At 37.7% G+C, this 24,475-nt stretch overlaps 2 protein-coding genes across 2 annotated transcripts; both read right to left on the bottom strand.

Annotated features, from left to right (window-relative positions):
- Positions 1-533: 533 nt before the first annotated feature.
- Positions 534-11,323, bottom strand: LOC118280173 (titin homolog). The gene is made up of 13 exons (XM_050702241.1): positions 11,309-11,323; positions 9,964-10,122; positions 9,302-9,394; positions 8,963-9,043; positions 8,215-8,496; positions 7,255-7,368; positions 6,700-6,828; positions 5,929-5,994; positions 4,336-5,553; positions 3,833-3,886; positions 3,397-3,456; positions 1,670-2,899; positions 534-1,604 (listed from the first exon to the last, which is right to left on the bottom strand). The coding sequence occupies exons 1-13, from the start codon at positions 11,321-11,323 to the stop codon at positions 534-536; spliced, it is 4,572 nt and encodes a 1,523-aa protein (XP_050558198.1).
- Positions 11,324-13,443: 2,120 nt separating this feature from the next.
- Positions 13,444-20,963, bottom strand: LOC118280178 (uncharacterized). The gene is made up of 7 exons (XM_050702240.1): positions 20,792-20,963; positions 20,323-20,472; positions 19,120-19,245; positions 18,274-18,624; positions 17,672-17,842; positions 17,150-17,216; positions 13,444-16,698 (listed from the first exon to the last, which is right to left on the bottom strand). Exons 1-7 carry the CDS (start codon positions 20,922-20,924, stop codon positions 13,503-13,505), a joined length of 4,194 nt encoding a protein of 1,397 aa, XP_050558197.1. The 5' UTR covers positions 20,925-20,963; the 3' UTR covers positions 13,444-13,502.
- Between the last annotated feature and the right edge of the window lie 3,512 nt (positions 20,964-24,475).

The raw sequence follows: 24,475 nt of genomic DNA, 5'->3' as shown, positions 1-24,475 counted from the left end.
ATCAATAGTTTTTTTTGCCAAACTCTTTATCAATCAATTAGTCTTTTTATTTTAAAGAGTAACGAATGGAGTTTCTTGCTCGTTCTTCTCCATAGGAATCTACACTTTGGAACGAGCACCTAGCTTCACTGACGGACTATTATATTCTGACATTTTAAGTACCTATGCTTGTAAGGTTTGGTAATTGAAATATGTTTTGACTTTAAAAAATAAAAAAATCTGTTCTATGTCATTACTGAATAACTCTTACCGCCATACTCAGAGTCATTTAATGGTTACTTAACCCAGTCCTTAGCAATTGTTTTCGAAACAAAATCGTTACTAAGGAATAGTTTAAGTAATGATTAAACGTCTTTAAGTACGGTAGTTAGTAGAGTTTTTAGATTTAGATTTAGGTTTTTTTTTATATATTTGATGGGTCGACGTTTGGCCGCTATCTCGCCTGATGGTAAGTGATGATGCGGCCTACGATGGAGCACGTCTGCCCATGAGCAACCTATTCACTTCTAGTCATTTTTAGCAGACTCACTGTCCTATTCAGTAGATTCTTCTTTTTTATCAGAAGGCTCGTCTTTCTTCTCTGTGGAGTCATCTTTCTTCTCCGCAGATTCTTCTTTCTTATCCGTTTCATCTTTCGTTTCAGCAGAATTATCCTTTTTCTCGTCTAATTCCTCTTTTTTGTCAGAAAGTTCGTCATTTTTTTCAGGAAATTCGTCTGTTTTGTCAGATGTGTCTTTTTTGTCTACAGATTCGTCATTTTTCTCGTCAGCATCCTCTTTATTTGCAACCACATCTTTCTTCTCTATTGGTTCATCTTTCTTATCCGTTTTATCTTTCGTTTCAGCAGAATTATCCTTTTTTTCAGTAGATTCATCTTTTTTGTCAGATTTTTCTGTTTTGTCTACAGATTCGTCTTTCTTCTCTGAAGATTCATCTTTCTTCTCAGCAGATTCATCTTTCTTCTCCGCAGATTCTTCTTTCTTATCCGATTCATCTTTCGTTTCAGCAGAATTATCCTGTTTCTCGGCTAATTCATCTTTTCTCTCTTCAGCCTCCCCTTTCTTCTGGACACCTTCATCTTTTGCTGTAGATTCGTCTTTCTTCTCAGCAGGTTTATGTTTTTTGTCATTTGATTCATCTTTATTTTCAGCGGATGCGTCTCTCTCATCATCTGATTTGTCTATCTTATCATCTGATTCATCTTTCTTTTCAGTAGATTCATCTTTTTTGTCAGCGGGTTTATCTATCTTTTGCGCAGTTTCTTCTTTCTTTTCGGCGGATTCTTCTTTCTTTTCATCTGATTTGTCTTTCTCTTCAGCGGATTCGTCTTTCTTTTCAGCAGATTCGTCATTTTTGTCGCCACTTTCATCCTTTTCAGGTAATTTGTCTTTATTCTCAGAAGACTCACCCTTCTTCTCTGCAGAATCATCTTTTTTCACAGCGTCTACATCTTCTTCGCCAGATTTATCTTTTTTCTCGACAGCTTCTACTTTTTCTGCAGATTTATCTTCCTTTTCAACTGTTTTGTCTGCAGTATTATCTTCTTTCTCAGTAATCTCAACTTTCTTCTCAGAAGATTTATCCTTCTTTTCACTAGTCGCGTCCTTTTCAACAGGTTTATTTTTTTCTCAGCAGATGCTTCTTTGTTCTCAGCACCTTGATCTTTTACAGCAGTTTTGTCTTTTTTCTTATTAGGTTTATGTTTTTCAGTAGATTCCTCTTTAATTTCGTCAGGTTTATGTTTTTCCTTTGCAGAGTCATGTTTCTTCTTAGCAGATTCACCTTTTTTCTTAGCAGCCTCATGTTTTTTGCCAGATTTATCTTTTTCCTCCGATGGTTTATTTTTACTATCAGTGTATTTATCTTTCTTTTCATCTTTTTCAGCTGTTGCCTCTTTTTTCTCAGCTGCTTCCTCTTTTTCTGCAGTCACATCTTTTTTCTCTACTGATTCGCCTTCCTTAGAGTTTTCTTTTTTGGTAGATTTATTTTTGTCAGTTTTTGTAGGTTTTTCTTTTGACGGCTTTTTATTATGAGATTTAACTTCCTTTGAATCTTTTTCTACGTCTGTTTTTTCTTTTAAGTCATCTTTCTTATCAGATGATAAGTCTTTATCAGATTTTTCAGGTTTGTCCTGTTTTTTAGAAGAATCTTCTTGTTTTTCATCTCCTTCTGCTTCTACAGCTACATCATCAATAGCATCTTTTTCAGCTACTAAGTCCACATTAGAATTTGGTTTTTCTTCAACATTTTTTACTTCGTTTGGTTCAATTTGGTCTTTAATTTCCTTATCATCTACTTTTTCCTGAGATTCCTTTTCAATATGTTGTTCTTCTTCTCTAAGTTTATCAGCCCCATCATAAATATGACTTTTATCCTTTTTATGACTAGTATGTTTTCCCTTTTCAGGTCCAAAAGCGAAAATATTTGTAGTGTCGTCACCATCTACAAGATCTTTTACATTTTTCATGATATCACCTAAGTTTTTGCTTCCATAGAATATGTAAACATTAGTTACTTTGTCGCTACCTACTGAGTTACCGTATATAGTATTGGCTTTTACATAAACTGATGGTTTATCCTTTGATTTATCTTCTGCAGTTTGGTGTTCTTCTGTTTTGTCTTCTAAAGTCCTTTTAACTTCTTCTTCTTTATTGCTATCTTCTTTATTTTCATTATCAATAGGTTTTTCTGTACTATCTTCAGCTTCAGAGGGATTTGTTACTGTTTCATCAGAGTTATCAGGTGTTGTCACATCAATTTCGTCTTTTTGAGGCTCAATTTTAGGTTGCTTTTCGCGCAGCACTTCTTTTTCTGGTTCTAAATTGATTTCAGGTTTATGTTCTTCGAAATATTTTTCTATTTGTGCTGTTATTTCTTCTTTGATGAATTTCTTGGTGCGCTGTGAATATAGAATAGAATTTTTATTGCTTATAGTGATTGTTTATGGTTTTTACAACTGGTTTTGGTTTAATGTTATATTTATTAAAAATTATGGATTTGTGCCAATTATTAGGTAACATGGTACATTCTCATTAGACTTTCTTTATGGTATAAGCCAGTAAACGAGCAGACTGATCACCTGATGGCAATCGCCGCCGCCCATGGACACTTAAAACACCAAATGCGTTACAAGTGCGTTGCCGGCCTTTAGAGGGTTAGAAATTTATGGGTTGTTGGGGGGTGGGATCGGGGACTGGGAAGATTGGGAAGGGGTAATTGTAATAGGTAATTTGGCCTCCGGTTACCTCGCTCACACAACGAAACACAACTTAAGCGTTGTTTCACGTCGGTTTTTTATCACTTCGGTCGAACAAAATTAAACTACTAAAATATTTAAAAAAAGTAACTGAATATCACTTCTTTCGCACACTTTCAAATACTTTACAAGTTACATACCTCTGACAGAGACGCGATATATTTCTTGCCCAAGTCTCCCATGAAATCCCAGAATTTCTCCTGAAAATAAATACATTTTGGTATAAGTTTTAATTCTGCAAATATGAGTTACTTTTACGTTGTTTGCCTCAAATCAAATCAAATCATCTTTATTGTGAACTGGTTTGCATCATAAATAATTAAAATAAGTTCACCTATGTCCCGTCGTTGAGGCATACAATAATAAAATACAAGTCAGAATTTAAAACACAGTTAGTCGTACAAGTCTCGATACATAATATATTATATATTATTAGTCATAAAGTGGGCGTCGTTAGCCGAGTGGACGCAACTGGGACGGCAAGGGGTCTCGGGTTCGATTAGTAGAACTACTGGACCTTTTTCGTGATCGTTTCATTGTCAATCGTAATTTAGATTCTTTATACCAAGTACTTACATTGTTTATTAAATCCATCACTTTATCTGGTTCCGATACGTTATCTTCATTTTCCTGTAAAAATAAAGTTAATAATAATGAGTTTCTTGCTCGTTCTTCTCCATTCGAAGCTACACTTTAGAACGAACACCTAGCTTCACTGACGGACAGACTGTCAGACTATTGTTGATTTCTTTATTTGTTGACATTTATTTTATTTTATTTATAAATAAAGGTTTACCAACAGCTTCTGTATAAAAAATATTAAGTGCAGTAAATACATATCAGTTTTGGACTTATACAGTCGCCAATTATAGGTAACTGGGTAACCAACATTTAATATTAAGTGATAACTTGAAACCAAGAGAAATATGAATGAATTTTTAAAAATAAACAAAAACAAAAGAACATTAAGACATTTCAAAAGTACTTATTTATGGTTTAATTGGAATAAATGATTTGACTTTGATTAACTGTCGAAATACTCTTGTTCTCTCCTTCAGTATTATGACATGTTTATTTACCTTTTCTTCAACAGCATCCTTTTCTTCTTCCAATTTATCCACAGGCGCTTCTGTTACGTCCTTTGATTCTTCTTTTTCATCCTTAGAAGGTTCTTTACTGTCTTCTGTAACCTTTTTATCATCTTCTAAAGGTTTTTTCTCCTTTTCATCACTATCAGAACGTTTTTCTTCGTCGTCTGGTAGAACTTTATCATTATTTTCTTTTTCTACTGCGTCATTTTCTTTAATATCTTTTTCTGTATGTAATTCTTCTTTATTTTCTTTAGAATCTTTTTCCAAATCTTCATCTTTTTCTTCTTTGTTAGGTGCTATGTCAGGTATGTCGTCTTTTAGAATTTCAGGTTTTTCTAATGAATTGTTTTTGTCTTCAGCATTTTCAGGATTTTCTGTGGTTACTTTCTCATCAATGCTTTCTGAAGTCGCTTCTTTTTTTTCATTTTCAGAAGGCTTTTCTTCATCAGCGTCTGGTTTCTCATTTTCTTTAGAATCCTCATCTTTTTCAGGTGTAATTTTAACATCTTCATCACCAACTTGATCTTTAGGTTTTTCAGTACTAACAGCATCCTTTTCAGCGACAATTTTATCCGACTCTTCAGACATAGCCGCGTTATTATTGATAACTATTTTGTTTTTGACTATTTTAGTAAACAATCCTTCTAGTACATTTACTATATTAGTTTTACCTGTAGCGTCGCTTTTAATTTCAAGACTAGGTTTCAGTATTTGCTCTTCTTTGTTAATAATATCATCTCCTAGAACATCATTAAGTACACTAGACACGTGTATTTTATCTTTATCTAAAACAATACTAGTGTTCCCTTTAACAAACATATTATGTAAATCGTCAATTATTTTATCTACTTTATGAATAACATCGTTCGTTGCCCCATTCTTGTCTGTTTCGTCTCCATCTTCTTTTGAATTGGTTTCAGAATCACCAGATTTGTCAGAACTTTCATTAGATTCAATAGAATCACTAGTTTCTTCGACAGAATCACCAGCTTCTTCGCCAAGATCACCAGTTTCTTCATCTGAAGTTTCTTCTGAAGCACTTTCATTGGAATTTTCTTCGATGTTGTCTATAGGGTTTTTATCATCTAAGCCATGGACAGTTACTTGACTATAAGTAACATTTTCGAACGATTCTTGACTAGAGTATGAAGAAGGGTTCTTTTCGTTGGATTCTTTAGAATCAGATTCTTTACTGTCGCTGTTTAACTGAAAATTCAAATATTTTGTATTAGATTATTTAGGAAATTAGTTAGCTGCCGCGTAGCGTGTACCGGGTTCGATACACGCACGGAGCAACTCATTGTATAATCCACAAATTGTAGTTTCCGGTCTGGGTGTCATGTGTATGTGAACTAGTATGTTTGTTAACGCACCCACACGGCACAGGGGGAAATCCTAGTGTAACGTTATTTAACCTTTCGTATGCCCGAATATAAGACAACAATAGGAAACACATTGTGTCTCGCGTGGATCCACGTTCCAAACATACGAAGGGTTAAAAAAAGTTATGTCATACTGGATTTTGTGTTTAGGACAAAATTATTATAAGCTGTTTTCTAATTTCTGAATTACCGTAGTTACCTCTGCTAAGTCTTCGACGCTGTTGCTGCTGGGTCCAACATGGAACGCTAACGGGCCATTCAGATTCTGAAAACATAAAACGATATCTTTCACATTTCATAATAACACGATGCGAATAAAAATCACATTTATTACTAAGTAGGTATTCGTTAAATCGGGTTTCTTTGACCCTAGAGGGTAACTTTCTAATGCGGAGCTGCGGACTGCCTATCAGGTTGCAGGGCTCCGGCTTGAAAAACAGGAGTAGGAACGGGGTGGTTTTTAGTCAGTAAGAGTCTAACGCTTACTCTCGCCTCGCCCAAGGCGGGAGAAGTCATTGAATGATTTTACCCCCTCAAAGTTTCCTCTTAACTTTGAAATAAACAAATAGTTTCACTAGGAGACAGACTCTTCACTAGGACTCAGACGTCTTTAAATATTTGATTGTTGTGTTTTTATCCTTACTTGTTGACCGAGTGGTCGCCAGTTCTACTGCCGAGCAAGGGGTCTCGGGTTCGATTCCCGGGTCGGGAAAATATTACCGGGCTTTTTTCAGTTTATCGAAAATTTCTCAGTAGTAGCACGGAGTCTGGAATAGTGCCCAGTATATGGCAATAGGCTCACCCCCTATTACATGGGACTTATAACATAAATGGTGAAAAGTACATTGTACAGCGGCATTACGTGCCATAATGTGCACCTCTACCTACCCCTTCAGGGATAAAAGGCGTGACGATTATTCTGTTATTCTGAACTTCATATATTATATTATAGTATTTTAAGTCTACTTACATTCCAAACGACAGCATCGTCCCCTCGTAAGACCATCCCATACGTCTTCGGACGCACAGTTCTTGGCACATAAGCAGGTAGCGTGTTATGTACTGCGTCTTTGAAGGAACTTAGCTCACTTTTCAAGGCCTGAAAATAATAATGATAACTGTAATCCCATGGGATCATGATCTGATTGCCAATTTATAAGTAAGTAGCTAAGTATGGATGAGATTATGAAAAATCCTTTTTTGTAGAGGAGGCTGTGTCTAACAGTGGACTCTCATTAATCGAATTTCAATGGTATAGAAGAAAATCCGGAGCTGCGGATTACCTAGCGAGTTATAGGGGCTCTGGCTAAAAGCAGGAGTAGGAACGGGGTGGTTTTTAGTCAGTAAGAGTCTGACACTCCCTCTCACCTCATCCAAGGCGATAGACGTCACTGGATTTTACCCCCCCAAAAAACGCACTTAGTATTGATGAAAGAATAAGTATTGAACAACATAAGCCCATAGCCGTTTGACAGTTGCCAAAAGACATATACAATGAAAATGATAATTATGTATTTATATATACATTGTTACTTTCAGCTTCAGGTTGTTTATTTACAGGCTTCCTTGCATTTAATGAAAGGACATTTTTCACGTAGTCCGATAGTTTTGCTGGTGGGACCAGTGGTAGTAAGCGTTGCTGAAAATTAAGGAGTTTTTGTTATATAGAGTTTTTGAAGCTGTTATTACAATGTATATTACAATAGATAGCTCTACCTCACATTGACAATTATTCATTGTCTATTTATTATTAACTAGCGACCCGCCCCAGCTTCGCATGAGTTGCAATGGTGTTATATTATGCATGTATTATACGTTTAAACCTTCCTCCTGAATCACTCTATCTTTTTTTTTATTGTAACTTTCGTGACGACATATTAAATTAATTATTATGTTATCAGCTTACTCCCGTAACTGTTTGAGGAGGAACTCGACTAGCGCGACAATCGTCGCGTCGTGTGTCGCGGAATGCTGCTCATGAATATGAGCCTCTAGCATGGCTTGAAACTGGTCGAGTTCCTCGTCAAACAGTTACGTGAGTAAGTCGATAACATAATTAAAACAAAAAAAAAATTAAAGAACTTACTCCATATTGTATATCTCGTTTATATCGTCGATCTTTTGACAACTGTAAAATAAAGGTTTTGTTAGCATTGGTTGGTTTCCTCAGTCAAAAATAAATTATTTCGACTTTTCAATACAAAAAAAAAATATACAAAAATAATCACACTTTCATTCATAGATTTGATGATCTAGTTAATTCGAATTTTTCTAGTGAATTTTCTAGAAATAAGTTGTTTGCTATTAAAAAAATGATTTAAAATCTGATGAAGTCAAAACGCATACTGAGTTATATATCATATAAAATAAGGTATCTGACGTTTCGAAAAAAGTATTGAATTTGACTAGAGTCTATTTATTACACCTATAGACCTACCTATATTCTAAATAACGTGACGGTCTTTCAAATAACATTAATACTTACTCGGTCTTCTTCTAAAACATCACGTTTCCGTCTTCTTTGGTCTTTTTGTTCATCATTTCGTTTATCTTCTGTTATCTTCTTTTGGTCTTCTGGTGTCTCTTTGTGTACATCTGTTTGCGCGTCCTTTAATTCACTTGGCGTATCTTTTAATATATCTTCTGGCAAGTCTTTTTGTCCATCTTGTCTGTTTATAGGTGCTTCTTCTTGAGCATCCTTTGGTTCGTCTTCTAGTTCATTTTGTGCTGCGTCTACTGGTAATTCATTTAGTGAATCTTCTGATACCTGTTAACATATAATATAATGGGGATTGAAACACTTCTCTTTTAACTAACATTTGCGTCATCTTTTTTATTAAAAACTATAAAAATGTACTTTTGTAAGTGGATAAAATATAGCATATTCTTAGGACTGGGAATCGAGCCCGTAATTCCTTGACTAGTAATTCTCTTGAGGCCCTTCGACTAATAAGACAGTTCATTTAATGATATCCATATTTATATCTATTAATATACATATAAAGCTGAAAAATTATAAAAAAAAATATTTACTCGTGAATAATATTTGTTATTTTGAACACGCTAATCTCCGAAACTACTCTTCCGATTTGAATAATTATTTTTGTGTTGGATAGTGCATTTATCGAGAAAGGTTATAAGCTATAAAACATCACGCTACGATCAATAGTAGCCGAGCAGAGTGGGTGAAACCACGCGGGAATAGCTACTGCTTAACAATTATTATTTGTTACCTCATCAGTAGATCTCTTCAATATATCTTCTTGGCTATTTATTTTGACATCGGGTTCATTCTCACTTTCTGATTGTTCGGTCTGAAAAATAGTAAGAATAATTTTATACATTTAAGTGAAACACAATTTTATTGTACCGTTTTGTTGTACCATCTACGCAATCTTCCCAATCCCCGATTTCCCAACAACCCTTAAATTCCTAACCCCTAAAAGGCCGGCAACGCACTTGTGACGCCTCTGGTGTTTCAAGTGTCCATGGGCGGCGGCGATTGCTTACCATCAGGTGATTCATCTACTCGTTTACGGGCTTATACCCTAAAAAAAATTACCAATACTTACTTTGTCATCGTCATTAGCTAAAAACTGATATCCTGGTCCATTGGTGAACGTTCGTCCATCGTTGGAAACCAGAACCTCTTCGTTAGAAGTAACCTAGAACGGTAAAAATATAACATTAAGGTGCTTTAACAGATGTATCTGCGGACTCCTAGCAGGTTACCAGAACCTCCGTCGAAAAGCAGGAGTAGAAACTGGTTTTTAGTCAGTAAAACGCTGCCACTCCGTCTCGCCTCGCCCATGCTGCTCATGATGAAGAGTCCCTCTTCGACTCGAAACTAGTAGAACTTTTCTTTATCATTTTACGTGAGTAAACCGCAGTTTTTAAGTTTAAAAGCTGCCTAGTCGGCGGTTATTTTGTTTTTATTTATTCATTTTTTTAAATGTTGCTTCGATGGTGAGCATATATGTATAGCTCGCCGCCCGACCAGAACCAGACCCGTGCGTTCCGCGCGCGATTCCGCAACGAAATAAATCAGAAGATATTGATAGAAGAGATAAGATAGATAATACTTTTTATTAATCCAATATAGTGGATTGTGGAACATTGAAGTCTGGCGCGTCCCAGGGACATAAATGACTGTCTTGGATCCCGCAACGAAGAGAGGAGAATAAAAAGCCTAACTCTTCTACGAACAAAAACATAATATTAACTTGAATCAAACCTCTTTACTCGTATCGTCGGACTTCCAAAATGGCCTCTCTATTATATGGTAATATATAATTTCCCTTAAACTTGGCACCTTCCATCTTGGGCGGGATATCCTGAGAGTATCATCGAGTTTATCATCTATTAATTGAACGACTAAATTTGATGGTGTTACCTGGAAAAAGATAGAATGCAAATGTTAAATATAAAGTAAAATTTTCATTACTTCTCTTAAGTGTGTGAGAGCCATGCTTCGGCGCGAATGGGCCGGCTCGACCGGAGGCGAGGTGAAACAACACATGCGTTGTGTAAGTGAGGTTACCGGAGGCCTAATTACCACCCTTCCCAATCCCCGATTTCCCAGCCAAGCCGGTAAACGAGCAGACAGATCACCTAATGGTAAGCAATCACCGCCGCCTATGGACACCCGAAACACCAGAGGCGTTACAAGTACATTGTTGGCCTTTTGGGGTTTAGAATTTAAAGGTTGTTGGGGAATCGGGGATTGAGAAGGAATTGGACCTCCGGTAACTTCACTCACACAAACAAAACGCAACTGTTGTTTCATGTCAGTTTTCTTTGAGGCCGTGGTATCACTCCGGTCGTGGCCCATTCGTGCCGAAGCAGGGCTCTTCAGTATAAAAAAATAATTTCAATACTCACTCTGGTTAGAGTAAATCCCGAGCAGCAATGCCAGCCCAGCCAAAGTATTGATATACTTAACTGTAAGGAAATAGTACAGGTACATCAGTTTTTATTCACAGCTTTTACAGGGAATGAAAATTAAACATTAGTACCGTAAGGCCGGGTTTCTTTGACTCTAGATGGTGACATTAAATAAATATACATTAAATAAAAACTTAAGAATAAAACTTAAGAAGTAATAAATAAATCTACAACTTACAATAAATCTCTATATATAAAAATCAATTGCTGTTCGTTAGTCTCGCTAAAATTTTGGTCTTGAATAATTTGTAAAAGTCCAGCGAAGGTTTAAAGGTGAGGAATAAAATGTTTGAGGCGGTACAAAGTTTGCCGGGTTACATAGTAAGTAATAAATAAAATTAATGTACAACAGATAAAATGTAACAGCAACAATCAAAATGAAATTTGGAAGAGGGCTACCCCTCTTTCAAATTTCATCAACATTTCCATTATAGTTTAGAATAATACATAGGCTATACACGTTGTCAGAATCTAATTTAAAACAACTAACTAACCAGGCGAACTTCGTTTCGCCACCAAGAATTTTCCCTGCTTTCCTGCTTTTGCAATGCAAAATCGGTTCGTGCGTTCTGGAGTTATAGCGTCAGGAAGGAAAACCCGACTTTAATTTTATATAATAGATAAACAATACTTACAATTGCCACCTTCATCTTGACACAGTAACGGTACTAGCAATCAGTGTAATAATTCAAACCCATCTCTTATATACAACGGCTGATTGAGATCTTATCTTATCTCACTCATTCTTGAGGTCAAAACTGGAAGATGGTAATGGGTTATAACGACGGTAAGAGGTGATGGTGGAATACATTTGAGTCACCCCTACCTTACCTTTCTTGCGGACTACCTAGCGGGTTACCGGGGCTCCGGCTTGAAAAGCAGGAGTAGGAACAGGGGGTCTACTCTAATTCAACGAAAAACGAAGTTTCGGACGAAACTTCGCAAATTTCGTACTACAATTCCATTTATTGCGAACCTTTGTGAACAAAAATTAACGAATGAAATGAAGATAAATAAATAGGTTTTGATTTGAAATTAAAAATAAAACGTTATTTTAAGTCATTTCATTAGTAAATCAATAAAACCTACGGCCGAAAATTAAACGAAACTTCGGATTCGAGAACCAGAGTAGGCCCCCAGGGTGGTTTTTAGTGAGTAAGAGTCTGACACTACCTCTCGCTTTATTCAAGGTGAGAGAAGTCTTTGCATTATGTTCTGGTTTATAGTCAGTAAGAGTCTAATACTCTCTTCTCACTCAAAGCGAAGACATTGGATCATGTCCCCCTTAAAAAAAACCCTACTCTTGGCGCGGGTGTCATAAGAGAAGACTAAGGGACTTCATATTAGGTAGAGACCGGGAAGCAATGTCTGAGAAATCTAACTCATAATTTGCGTTTTAGAACCTGCCTGCTAAGCATGGAAATTTGGCAAACCCTCTCTTCGTCATTGGAAACTATCGTTTTCTTTTTCTTCTCCTCTAATAACATCTTCTGATTTATTTCGTTGCGGGATCCAAGATAGTCATTCATGTCCCTGGGACGCGCCGGACTTCAGTGTTCCGGTGTTTGCATGGTTGTATCTACTGTAGATCCTGGTGCACAGGAGTTGCAGCGGTATGGAAGGGTGTGGCGGGCTTAAAAAACCCCTCTCTTGTAGAGGTACATATATATACCGATAGTGGACTGTGATCCAAATTCCAAATTCAGTGCTGACAGAGAAATTCTCCAAAAACCAAAATAACATTTAAAAATATATTTTAAATTAGTGATAAAAATAAGGTAATTGCGTAACGTAATGCAACGTCAAAGCTTTTATCTCCGAAGGGGTGCACATTACGCAATGTAATAATATCACTGTACAACGTACACTTATTTTTTAGCATTTATGGCACAATTCATGACTCCGTTCTATTACTGAGGGAACTTTCGAAAATCCAAAAAAACCAGTAATACTTTGTCTGACCTGGGAATCGAACCCAAGACCCCTTGCCCGGCAATCGCATCTTGCGACCACTCGACCAACGAGGCAATCGATAAGGTAATTAATATGTAAAAAACTAGTTTGTTTTGATGACTTGATGGGCTGATGATAAAATATAGCTTTGCAAATGTAATACTATATTAAATGATTGTTTCTTTGATCGAGTCAATGGTCAAACTGAGAGAACGCGCGTCGCATTCCGTGCGCGCCTCTAAGAGCCATCAGACCACCACAGATGGGGCCCAGTAAGGCTGATGCCCGATACGGAGCCTTGGAAGACCTGACGGGTTACCGGGGCTCCGGCTCGAAGAGCAGGAGTAGGAACGGGGTGGTTTTTAGTTAGTAAGAGTCTGACACTTCTTCTCGTTTCACCCAAGGTGGGAGAAGTCATTGGATGACTTTCCCCCTCAAAAAAGGACATGATTTTGGGCTATTCAGGGTTCAGGAATGTATTATTGAGGGTTTTAGATTAAAACTCTTCGGATCTACTTAGAACAATATCTTTAGTGAGATTCCCTAATTGTATTGTGGCGACACATTGACAAGTGTCAGATGACAGATGACAGATGACAGAAGTCGCACATAAACTATCGACGAGCAAATCAATGGATGACGTCACAAATATCCTGCATCGCATATCATAACATAACTGGCAAATGCCTGTTGGGTAGAGAAGTAAGATAATGCAGAAGGGAATTAGGGAACTGAGTAAGAAAGTCAATAAAAAAACAAAATTGCAAAACACATTTCAATTTTATTTGTCAAAAAAATAAACAATAGTTGTGTTATAATAAATAAAAAAAAACTTGCACTAACTCTTTATAAAGAATTTACAGAAGTATCTAAAACTCAAGTCAAAATAGTATTATTAGAATTAACTAAATTAGTAATAAAATCCCTATTTTTCTTTACATCACCAACTGGTATGACTTTATAATCATTTTCTAACTCATCAATGAAAAACCTCGACTGATTATTAGCTTCCAATTTTATCTTTTCCTTTTCAACATGTATATCTTTAGCGTGTATAGTATTCGTATGTATATGACCATGATATACAACGCTAGCGACCGGCGTATTAATTTTATGAGGCATTATAGGTTGTTGATATGCGTAAACAAATGGTATAGAAATTTGGGAGTCATTCCTTTTCCCAATAATATTTTGATTGAAATGATCAGCTTGATTCGTCCAGTCTACTTTAAATGGTTCAGCGTATCTCACTACTTTTGGTGTAATAGGTGCAGGCGTTGTTACCTGTATTCTCTCTGTGAGTTTTCTCAAAAATATTTGCAGTATTTCTGTGTTCTTATCTATCTTTCTCAGTATTTGGTCTGTTAAGTTCCCATTTCTTTCTATTGTGTTTATTATATTCTTTTTTATTTTCTCTGTGAATAAGTGTTGTTGTAGCGAGTGGTGTGTTGTTGCTGTTGTTGTAGTGGGTGCAGCAGTTGTTGCAGTTGTTTTAACAGTTCTTGGCTTTTGAGTTGTCGTTGTTACTTCTTCTTTCGGTTCCTCTTCTATGCTGTCTGGAGCTCTCTTTACTGGTGTATTAGGTAAATAAGGCTTTGGATTTGTATCATCATAGTCTGCATATTTAATCTCAGTTATATTATCATTGGTTAGCAAAGATTCTAGATTGATTTTCTCCTCATTGAGTCTGGTTAGTTGTTCGTTTATGTGTTTTGCATGTTGCTTTAATAGAAAAGACATTTTAGCTTGTTGTTCTTTCATTCTTTTTGCCATAAAGTTGTCGTGTGGCCCTAGTACTCTAAGTTGTACTTGTCCTCCGTGCCTCATGTCTGCTTCCATTTCCTCTTTAGTCCTATTCAGTTTAATTATCTTCGATATTTCTGATACGTTTACCAAAGAAGAGTAAAGCAAGCCATTCTTATTGTATCTCTTATTAATACTTGTATGTACTTCTTTAAACCCTGAATTCAATCCTGTTTGGTTCTTAGGCATTATTTTGACTGTGACTTTATAATTGGCTCTATTAGGTGGTGGGATTAAAGAGTTAACTAGTTCTTCATCTTTAGCATTGTTGTGGGCATCTGTAGTGTTTGTAGTAGTTATATGTTCACCATCACCTTTCTCATCAGTCTTTTCCATTTCAAAACTTTGTCTTAGAGTGGAAAGACCGGGGATTTTGCCAAATAATAACGAATTGTGTGGAATATACTCTTCCCTTGATCGGGAAATTTCTTCCATGAATACATGGGGATATTTGGACATTAACGGATTGTGTCTGGAGCGGCCATCAAATATCTTTGTGATGTAAGTCGAGGGCATACTGTCTTCGTTCTGATAAGGTAGATAGTCTGAGTCTTCTTGCTTGTCATGTTCACCTTCTGAAGTTTCCATGTCCTTGACTATTGCTCTGTCAGCAAATACGTTTTCGTCTGACACTACAAATACATTTTCATCTGAATGTTTAGACATATGTGGCAAATCTGTAGCTATGATCCTTATTTTATTAATCTGTCGTTTATTTCTCTTCTTATTCAAATAGATTCGTTTCGTCGGCATCGCGTTTGTATTCAAAAACCTATTCAGCTTGATTTTGTTTTTTAAATTCGATATCTTTTTTATGTTAATCGATCTTTTATTCATGTTGATCGCTCTTTTCTTTCTTTCGAACAGACTCGCGAGTCCGAATATTTCGGCTGGTTTCAGGTTTTTGTCGAAAACGTTTTCGTCGACTACTAAAGGTAGTTTTAAACGTTTTTGAGAAGTGAACGCTAATTTGGACCGTGGCTGGATTTTGTTGGACTCAAAAATGTCTCGATAATTACGATAAGGCATGAAATTATTATCGTATATAATTTTATATTCATTAGAATGATAATCATGATTCTTGTTCACAGATCTCCTTTCTATATTATGTTCAACATTCCTTGTGGGCATGGGAATAATTTCTGGCTTTATATTAGCTTCTGTGGTCGTGCTAGCTTGAGGTCCTTCTGGCACAGGATCATAGGTCTGATGGTAAGTCTTGATAACATTTTCTAGACCCGTGAACAGCCTCATAGTATCAGGATCTGGTGGCTCATCAACATATTGGTTGAAACCTACGGAAAACCCAGAACCATCAATGTCTTTGATGAAAAATTTCATCTTACCGACATCATAAAAAGAATTCGTGTTAAGATTCTCTTCACTGGCTTCTGTATTCAAAGGCTGTTGTAGTCTTTGTGGTACACCATTTATGTCTAGAATTTTGCTATAATCAATGTCTACTTGACTTAGTTCAGCTGAATTAATGGCTTTATTGGCAGCTAAAAAATGGGGCCCGAAACATGGTTTCTTCCATTCTTCTCCAGACCTTGAACCAATATAAGGTGAGCTCTCTTGCATCGGCACTGTCTTGCTGATAGGGTTCAACTGACGGTGGAAAAGGTTTTTTAACGGCAAACTGTATTTGTTTACTAAGACATGGTTACTTTTATGATCTAGCGGGTCTTGGAGGCGTTTTTTGAAATGTAATCGCCTCATTTTATTCGGTTCTCGTTTCGGAGTTATAAGTGTACCTTTCATATCAGTGTGTATGGCCTTTTGTATTTTTTCTATGATATTCCTTATTAGTTTCTTTTTCTTCTCACCTTTTAAGCCTTTGCTGTCAAAGTGAGTTTCTATTTCAACGTATAAATCGTCGTCTTCTGCTTTTTCAACTGGTTTTTCTAGAATCTTTTTAGGATATCCGTCGTATTTTATTTTTACGTGTCTTTTAAAGCGTTTAGTTTCGAAATGGTCTTTAGCATCATTATTTGAATCTTTCAAGTTATCTTTTGGGTATCTTTTAAAATATTCTTCTATGAATTTGTTTAAATACATCTTTGGTACTAAATTATAGTCGTTATTAACTTTTGCAGTGGTTGTTTCTGGTGTTACTGTCCTTGGTTGGGATACTTTTGGTTGAATTACTGGTTGGAGTGATTTTGGTAGGGATGGTTGTAATGTCTCAGTAATATCTGGTCGAGTGAATTTTATTGTTTTACCGTTGTATACTAGTTCTATGACGCCTTTGACGTTGTCTTTTGATGATCTGCAAATTAAATATTGAAAGTTGTAGTATTCTTAAATATAGGGTTCGAAATGTTTGGGTTTTCATGTGAACAAGTTGTTGTAATATAATTAGAGAATGTAAATTCGATTGCAGTGTTTTTTACACATAACTTTTATCTTTATGATTAGCGTAAGAATGCTTTTTACTAGAAAGGTGCTATGTTACGTTGCTGTGGATGCGTTTGGCTTCCATCAATGAATATGATATTCATTGGTACACATAGCTTAGCACTGGTGGTTTCGCTACTAGCGATACATTGCATACTCAAGCTGCGCATCTTCCTCGCACAGCTACATAACTTAGTATCAGTGAAAACGGTCACATAGTTTCGCAGCTTAGCTATTACATCTTCGTAGCATAGCTACATAGCACATCTCTGGTGGAAAAGTACCGTAATACGAGCTAATAGTAAATACTAGTAAATACTTACTTAGTGTCATTATCCTTTGCCGGTGATGATATATCTATGATCGTTTTAATCATCACGTTAGGTTTTGCTGAAAGAATAATATTAATATTAGTGTCTTATTGAGTTGCCTTGTACATAGGTCGAATGGTCAGGTTTGTAGATGGTGAGCAAGGGTAGCTCGCCGCCCGACCAGAACCAGACTCGTGCGTACGGTGCATCAGACCACCACAGATGGGGCCCAGTAGGGCTGATGCCGACCCGGAACTGCGGACTACCTAGCGGGTTTACTGGGGCTCCGGCTCGAAAAGCAGGAGTAGGAACGGGGTGATTTTTAGTCAGTAGACGATCGACAATCATATCAACGGATTTCGTCTTAAATCCAACATCGCACATGTGCAGTTTACGAATAAACATGGATAGAAAATCCCAACGAACAACAGTTGGGCAGAAAGTCCGCCAGGCACGATCACCTCGCCTGGTCGGAGGATCCTCCTTTTCTTAGGGAACTTTACTCACTGTTCCTTAAAACATTATAATTATTACCTTTTACTGGCTTCTTATTTTCCTCCTTAACTGTAGCGCTTTCAACAATTTGTTCCTGCAGCTCGTTGCAGTTTAGCATTTCATCGAAAAACTTCGCTTCAACTGGTTTTGGCAATATCCTTGATTCCGGATTATTATTAGATTTTTCATTTGGATTTTGCCTGAGTCCATCTGTAAGTGAAAATACATTAATTAAATCTATACTTAATTAATTAAAATATTGTTGGCTCGACTAGTTTCAATATCTATACTTGTGGTCATTTGAATAGACGGTGAAGACTATTATTATGGAATAGGGATAAAACCATTCGTGCCAAAGCATGGCTCTCCCACACTTAAAAAATGGTATAGGACATAGGCCATAAATCATCACGCTACAATAAATAGGAGCCGAGTAGCGAGGGTAGCTAGTTTTACTAATATTATAAATGCGAATGTTTGTGTGTATGTTTGTTACTCATTCACATCAAAACTTCTGAAGGTATCGGGATGAAATTTAGAACATGGCTAGATTATGGTCTGGAATTACACATAGGACACTTTTTATCCCACGGAACCCAGGCGAAGCCGCTAGTAGAAGCTAGTTTAATAATAATAAATACCTTTCTTTTGCTGCAAATCATTGAAATTGGATATCAGAGAGTAGACCCGTTTGTAGACATCATTTAAGTCCAAATGTCCAATAATTCCTTGCAGAAGAATGTTATGCATCGTCAAATGTAGAAGTTCATCATCTTTTTTCTTTTTTTCATCTTCTTTAATAGATAGCTTTGGTGCTACTGTAGTAAGGACAGGGGCTTCTGTAGTCTTTGCTATTTCTTTAGCTAACTTTTCTTTAAGCTTAGTGTCTGCTGTTTCTTCTGCGTCTAATTCTTCTAGCAGAGATGATAGCTTATTGGCTAGTATGTTTTTCACTTTTGGATTTTTAATGTGAAAAAGAAAGCTTTGGGTTTCTGCAAAAAAGAGTTTTGTGTTAAGTATTCTACAGGATAATTTTGCTACATCCTTGTTGACTGGACATCTACACTACATGAGCTGCTGTTTACATGTGAACATTAGCTCATGACGATACCTAAGTAAGTGTGGGCAGTCCACTTAACTACATTCTTGTTGACTTTTTTATATTTGATGGGTCGACGTTTGGCCAAGTTCTCGCCTGGTGGTAAGTGATGATGCGGCCTACGATGGAGCACGTCTGCCCATAAGCAACCTATTCACTCGGGCCTTGAAGACACCCAGGTTATACACATCAGGAAACACAGAATTCCACTCCTTAGCAGTTCGCACAAGGAAGCTTGAACCGAAGCGCTTCGTGCGAGTGGGTGGGATATCCACCATGAAACGGTAGCGCTTCGCCAATTGTCTTGTGGTTCGATGATGGAAAGGACTAGGGGGAATCAAGTTGTGTGATTCCTCAGATTACAAACTGGACTAGTTTAGGGTCTTACCAACGGATCGTTTGGTTCTATATGATTCATCATTTTCTCCATAATTGATTTCTTCATTAATGTCCGTGGCTTCGGGAGTAAACTCATCATGAATGATGTTATCATTAATATGAGTGTTGTGTTTGTCTGTAAAGTAATTAATATTCAATTAGGTGATAGAAATAACTGTAATAGTGACCGCTTGTTGTCTATTATTAGATTCTGCGGTGGTTAGTTGCTAATTATGAGTGTTTAGTAGTTAAAGGTGTTAAATGTAGTCTTTGAATGGGTTGAGTACTATTGGGTTTTATCTTTTATTCATTTATTTCTTTTACTTGTTTGTTACATTTTTAAATATTAAATTAAAATTAAAAAGAAAAAATAAATAAAACATTTAAAAATATAAAAAGCAGTAGCCCACCAGTAACGGGATAAATCCAAGCTACCGGTGGTCAGGGCTCAAGAGAGAGGAATTTCCGGACAATACGCGCCGTGTCCAGAAGTACTGCCTTCTGCATCAGGCTCTTGATCCAACCATCTAACGTTAGCCTACTCAGGTGTTGGTCGAGGCTTTTGGCTATAACGGCCATTGAGCAGATACGACTATCTGGCACAATGATTGCTGAATCTACATCCCACATGTCGACAACCTCATGTAGCTAAATCAAGATATTTACTGGAATTGTATCTTTTTCAGCTTTCACAAGATTCTCGTCATGTGGGATTGTTATATCCTATTATCATTGTGCGACGGCTTGGTCGATCTATCACCACAATGTCAGGTTTGTTAGCAACAATTGTCCTGTACATGTGATGATAGTTCGATCCCAATACAGTGTGACATCGTCCATTTTCAAGAACTGGGTCTAGCAGATACTTACGTAATACGGCACTTCAGATTCAACGAAGGCTTTGCCTACCTCTTAAAGCAAGTTGTTGATGAATAATCCTGGCTACAAGATTGACGTCTGTGCAAGTAAAGTGACTACTATTGGCTTTAATTATTATGTTATCGGCTTACTCACGTAACTGTTTGACGAGGAACTCGACCTTAAGTTTCAATGCCATGCTAGAGGCTTATTGTTAGTAGCAACGCGACAAATAACGATGAGTTGCCGCAAGTCGCGTCTATAACTGCCGGAGATATGGATTAACATACATAAAAAAAATACGGTCGAATTGAGAACCTCCTCCTTTTTTTGAAGTCGATTAAAAATAATGTACCTTTCTTACTAGCGAGCAATCCGTCGATATCAATGAAGACATTGGTTAGGATCACAGTGAATGTGAACGCAATGGCTAGCAGTGATATACAGAAAACCCTGTAGAATACAGCGTCGTAGTCGCATCGTGTCATATGTAGGGTGTTGGGTTATTTGGGTTTCTGTAATGAGATAAAAAATGTATAATGAAAGAGAAGTAGGAGACATGGCAAGATGGGAAGACGACGTAGGGTGCACCTCTGCCTATCCGTATAAACGTCACGCCTTTTATCCCTGAAGCAACTAGGCAAGAGCCTTCTTTGTATGTCATTGTGATACAACCATATAGCCATCTAAACTATCAGCCACTTAACCTTAAGCTTTAAAAAGAATGTACCTTTCTTACTAGCGGGGATAAAAGGCGTGACGTTGTATGTATTCTGCCATATAGCCACATATAACTATTAGCTTAATCTCCAAAAATAGTATACCTTTCTTACTAGCGAGCAATCCGTCGATATCAATGAACACATTGGTTAGGATCACAGTGAATGTGAACGCGATGGCTAGCAGTGAGATACAGAAAACCCTGTAGAATACAGCGTCGTAGTCGCATCGTGTCATATGTAGGGTGTTGGGTTATTTGGTTTTCTGTAATCAGATAAAAAAATAACATAAGAGAGAAGTAGGAGAAATGAACGAGACTGATAACAGGGGCCTTAGTCTGCTATTACAATTGTGTCACAATGGTCGATCACTGAGCAGTGCAAGAGAGCTATACAACCTACATAGCTCCGTCCCTCTTGCACAATTGTAATACAGACTAAGGCCCCAGATTGGTGATCATGAGATAGCAATAGAAATAGAAGCTGACAAACTACTCCGCTCCGCTAAATGCTAAAAACCGCTCCGTTCCTACTCCTGCTTTTTAAGCTGGAGTCCTGGTAAACCCGCTAGATAGTCCGCAGCTCCGGATCAGGCATCAGCCCTACTGGGCCCCATCTGTGGTGGTCTGATGGCTGTTTGAGGCACTCACGGTTCGGTGGATGCACGGCACGTCTGATTCTGGTCACGGTACGGTGGCCGGAGATCATCGCGCGATCATCTAGAATCTAGATGATTTATCTTTAGATTCTAGAGGAAGGCTTTTGTTCGGCTTAGGTTAATTTGGATTCCGGAACTGCGGACTACTTAGCAGATTTACCGGGATGGTTTTTGGTAGTAAGAGTCTGACATTCCCTTTCACCTCACACAAGACGAGAGAAGTCATTGGACGATTTTCTCTCCAAAAAAAGAAAGATTTTCTCGTCAAAAACAGAAAAATCAGTAGCCGTGTGGTATCAGCAAAGTGGAATACATTGTCATTACCGAATATTTCTGTAAATATTGAATAAGCCCCTTTAGGAACTGCACATTAAAAGCCGTGGTGGTCCTAAGGTTTAAGACGCCTGACGATCTTTTCATGCATGATGGTGCGGGTTTAAAACCTACCAACGGCAAAGTACCAATGTGTCTTTTTCCGAGTTATATGTACTTTCTAAGATTATTTAGACACCACTGACGAACGGAGAAGGAAACACCACAGGCGTTATACAACTTGTAACGCCTATGTAACTTACAAGTGCGTTCCCAGCCTTTTGGGTGTTAGGAATTTTAGGGTGTTAGGAATAAAATTCCTTATTTATTAGGGTTATTAGGGTTATTGAGGAATCAGGGGATTGAAAAGATTGGTGAGTAACTGGGCCTCCAGCAACCTCACTCACACAACGAAACACAACGCAAGCGTTGTTTCGGGTCGGTTTTCTGTTAGGGCGTGGTATCATTCCGGTCAAACCGAAGCATAGCTCTTCCACACTTAAAACTAATTCTACTAAAAAAGCTTAAAATGGAATGCAATAAAGGACTTAAATGAAAGAAATAAAACCATATCTTAGTCTGAATGAGTACTCACAATAGACACGTCGTATTCGTCGGGTAGTTAGCAAGCAAGTGGAAAATGTTTCATAAACAATGCCTTATCGGAGTCTTGTTTCAGTCACATTTTCTTTTTTATCCTTTCACTAGTTTTATTTTCTTTTTTCTTTTATAAAAGGAGCAAACTGTCAACGATAAAAGATTGTTTTTTTTATGGAGATTCGTTTGTGAATATCGTGTTTTTTTTAGTTTTTTAATACTGTAATAAAAGGTTGTTGATGTTGCTAATATCGGTATCTGTACAGTTCCTCTTTTTGTTTTATAACAGCTTTTGGCTTTTTTTAAGTTAACCAGCTTTCTAGGCTTTAGCGCAGTGCGGGTCTGCGGACGGCGAGCACGGGTAGCTCGTCGCTCGATCAGAACCAGATCCGTGCGTATGGCGTCAAAGAGCTATCAGACCACCACAGACGAAGCCCAGTAGGGATGATGCTGACCTGGGGCTGCAAAGACTGCTTAGTGGGTTACCAAGGCTCCGGCTCATCCACCACAGACGAAGCCCAGTAGGGATGATGCTCAATTCGCAGCTGCGGATTGCTTTACCGGAGTTCTGGCCCGAAAAGCAGGAGTAGGAATGGGGTGGTTTTTAGTCAGAAAAGAGTCTGACACTCCCTCTCGTTTTGCTCAAGGCGGTAGAAGTTATTAGATGATTTTCCCCCTAAACTACTCCTCTTTCTGTTCTTGCTCTTCGAGCTGGAGTCCTGGTAAACCGCTAGGTAGTCCGCAGCTCCGGATCAAGCATCAGCCCTACTAGGTCCCACCTGTACTGGTCTGATGGCACTTTGAGGCGCGCGCGGAACGCTTGGCGCCGTACGCCCCATGCATTCTGGTTCCGTTCCATCATCATACCTTTGTGATTCTTTACCACCGATCGATGAACCGATGACCATAAATGACCCTATACACAACTAATATTGATGTAGGAGTTTCTCGCTCGTTCTTCTCCATTCGACGCTACACTTTTGAACGAGCGCTAGCTTCACTGACAATTAGTCAGATGGACCGACGGATAATGCAATTTGAATCAATTTCGAAATTACCTAATTTAGGATTAATAAAATTTAAATAGAAAAATGCTTTGACTTTGATCTTTTATTTTAAGAAACAGATTAACGTCACAGGCATCCGATATTTTTCAGCATAATAATATGACCGCCTTGACCGAGTGGTCACAAGTGCAGTTGCCGGGCAAGGGGTATCGGGTTCGATTACCGGGCAAACTATTACTGGCGTCTGGAAATGTGCCCGGTATATGGCAATAGGCTCACCCCTATTACATGGGACTTATAACACAAATAGTGAAAAGAGGGTGTACATCGTATACAGTGGCACCTCTGCCTACCCCTTTAGGGATAAATAATATCATGTAATTTATTATAATTGTGCGTCGTGTGATGAATACTTTTTATTGTGACGTGATGTGATGAATACAACAATATAGATACAACCAACAGTATGCCAACACAATTGGTGACAATCGGCAACCAACAGTCTAGTGTTGGTTGCATTTCACCAGAGACAAATCTAAGTGTGGGAGAACCATGCTTCGGCACGAATGGGCCGCCGGCTTGACCGGAGTGATACCACGGCCTCACAAAAGCCGACTTGAATAAACAATTGTGTTGTGTAATCATCATCATCATCAACCGAGAGACGTCCACTGCTGAACAAAGGCGCTGTGTAATAAATTTTAATATTTCTGACATTGTGTTAGTGAGGTTACTGGAGCCCCAATTACCCCCTTACCAAATCGTCCTAATCCCAAACAATCTTCAACTTCCTATCCAAAAAGGTCGGCTGCGCACTTGTAACGCCTTTGGTCTTTCGGGTGTCCATATAGTGATCTGTCGGATCTTTTACAGGCTTATCTCATACAAAAAGCTTAAACCTTTTACGGCTGGAATCTTCAAACCGCCAGCTAAGCGTGGAGATTATGGCAGTAGTATATTGTCCCGGCTTATGTTGGTAATGTCCTTGACTTTTTGAATTGTCTTTATATTAGTGGTTTATTCGACTGTACTACCCAGTACAGTTGAGTTGTTTTTTTTATGGTATAAGCCGGTAAACGAGCAGACGGATCACCTGATGGTAAGCAATCGCCGTCGCCCATGGACATTCGAAATATCAGAGGCGTTACAAGTGCGTTGCAGGCCTTTTGGGGGTTAGGAATTTAAGGGAATCGGGGATTGGGAAGATTGGGAAGA

This window comes from Spodoptera frugiperda, chromosome 21, assembly GCF_023101765.2.
Source record: "Spodoptera frugiperda isolate SF20-4 chromosome 21, AGI-APGP_CSIRO_Sfru_2.0, whole genome shotgun sequence".
Taxonomy (NCBI): Eukaryota; Metazoa; Arthropoda; class Insecta; order Lepidoptera; family Noctuidae; genus Spodoptera; species Spodoptera frugiperda.
Note: the sequence above shows the minus strand (reverse complement) of the source record. Positions and strands in the feature narration are given on the sequence as shown.

Bases quoted from the DNA above. Each gene is read 5' to 3' on its own strand.
- LOC118280173 (XM_050702241.1), bottom strand. The intron at 7,369-8,214 runs GTAAGTATTAAT...CTTAATTTTCAG, and splicing joins ATGTTTTAGAAGAAGACCGA to CAACGCTTACTACCACTGGT. The intron at 5,554-5,928 runs GTAACTACGGTA...TTGAATTTTCAG, and splicing joins GCGTCGAAGACTTAGCAGAG to TTAAACAGCGACAGTAAAGA.
- LOC118280178 (XM_050702240.1), bottom strand. From the start codon at position 20,924: ATGACACGATGCGACTACGACGCTGTATTCTACAGGGTTTTCTGTATC. The intron at 19,246-20,322 runs GTACATTATTTT...ATTACTTTACAG, and splicing joins ATTGCTCGCTAGTAAGAAAG to ACAAACACAACACTCATATT. The intron at 17,843-18,273 runs GTATTTATTATT...TTTCACTTACAG, and splicing joins TGATTTGCAGCAAAAGAAAG to ATGGACTCAGGCAAAATCCA.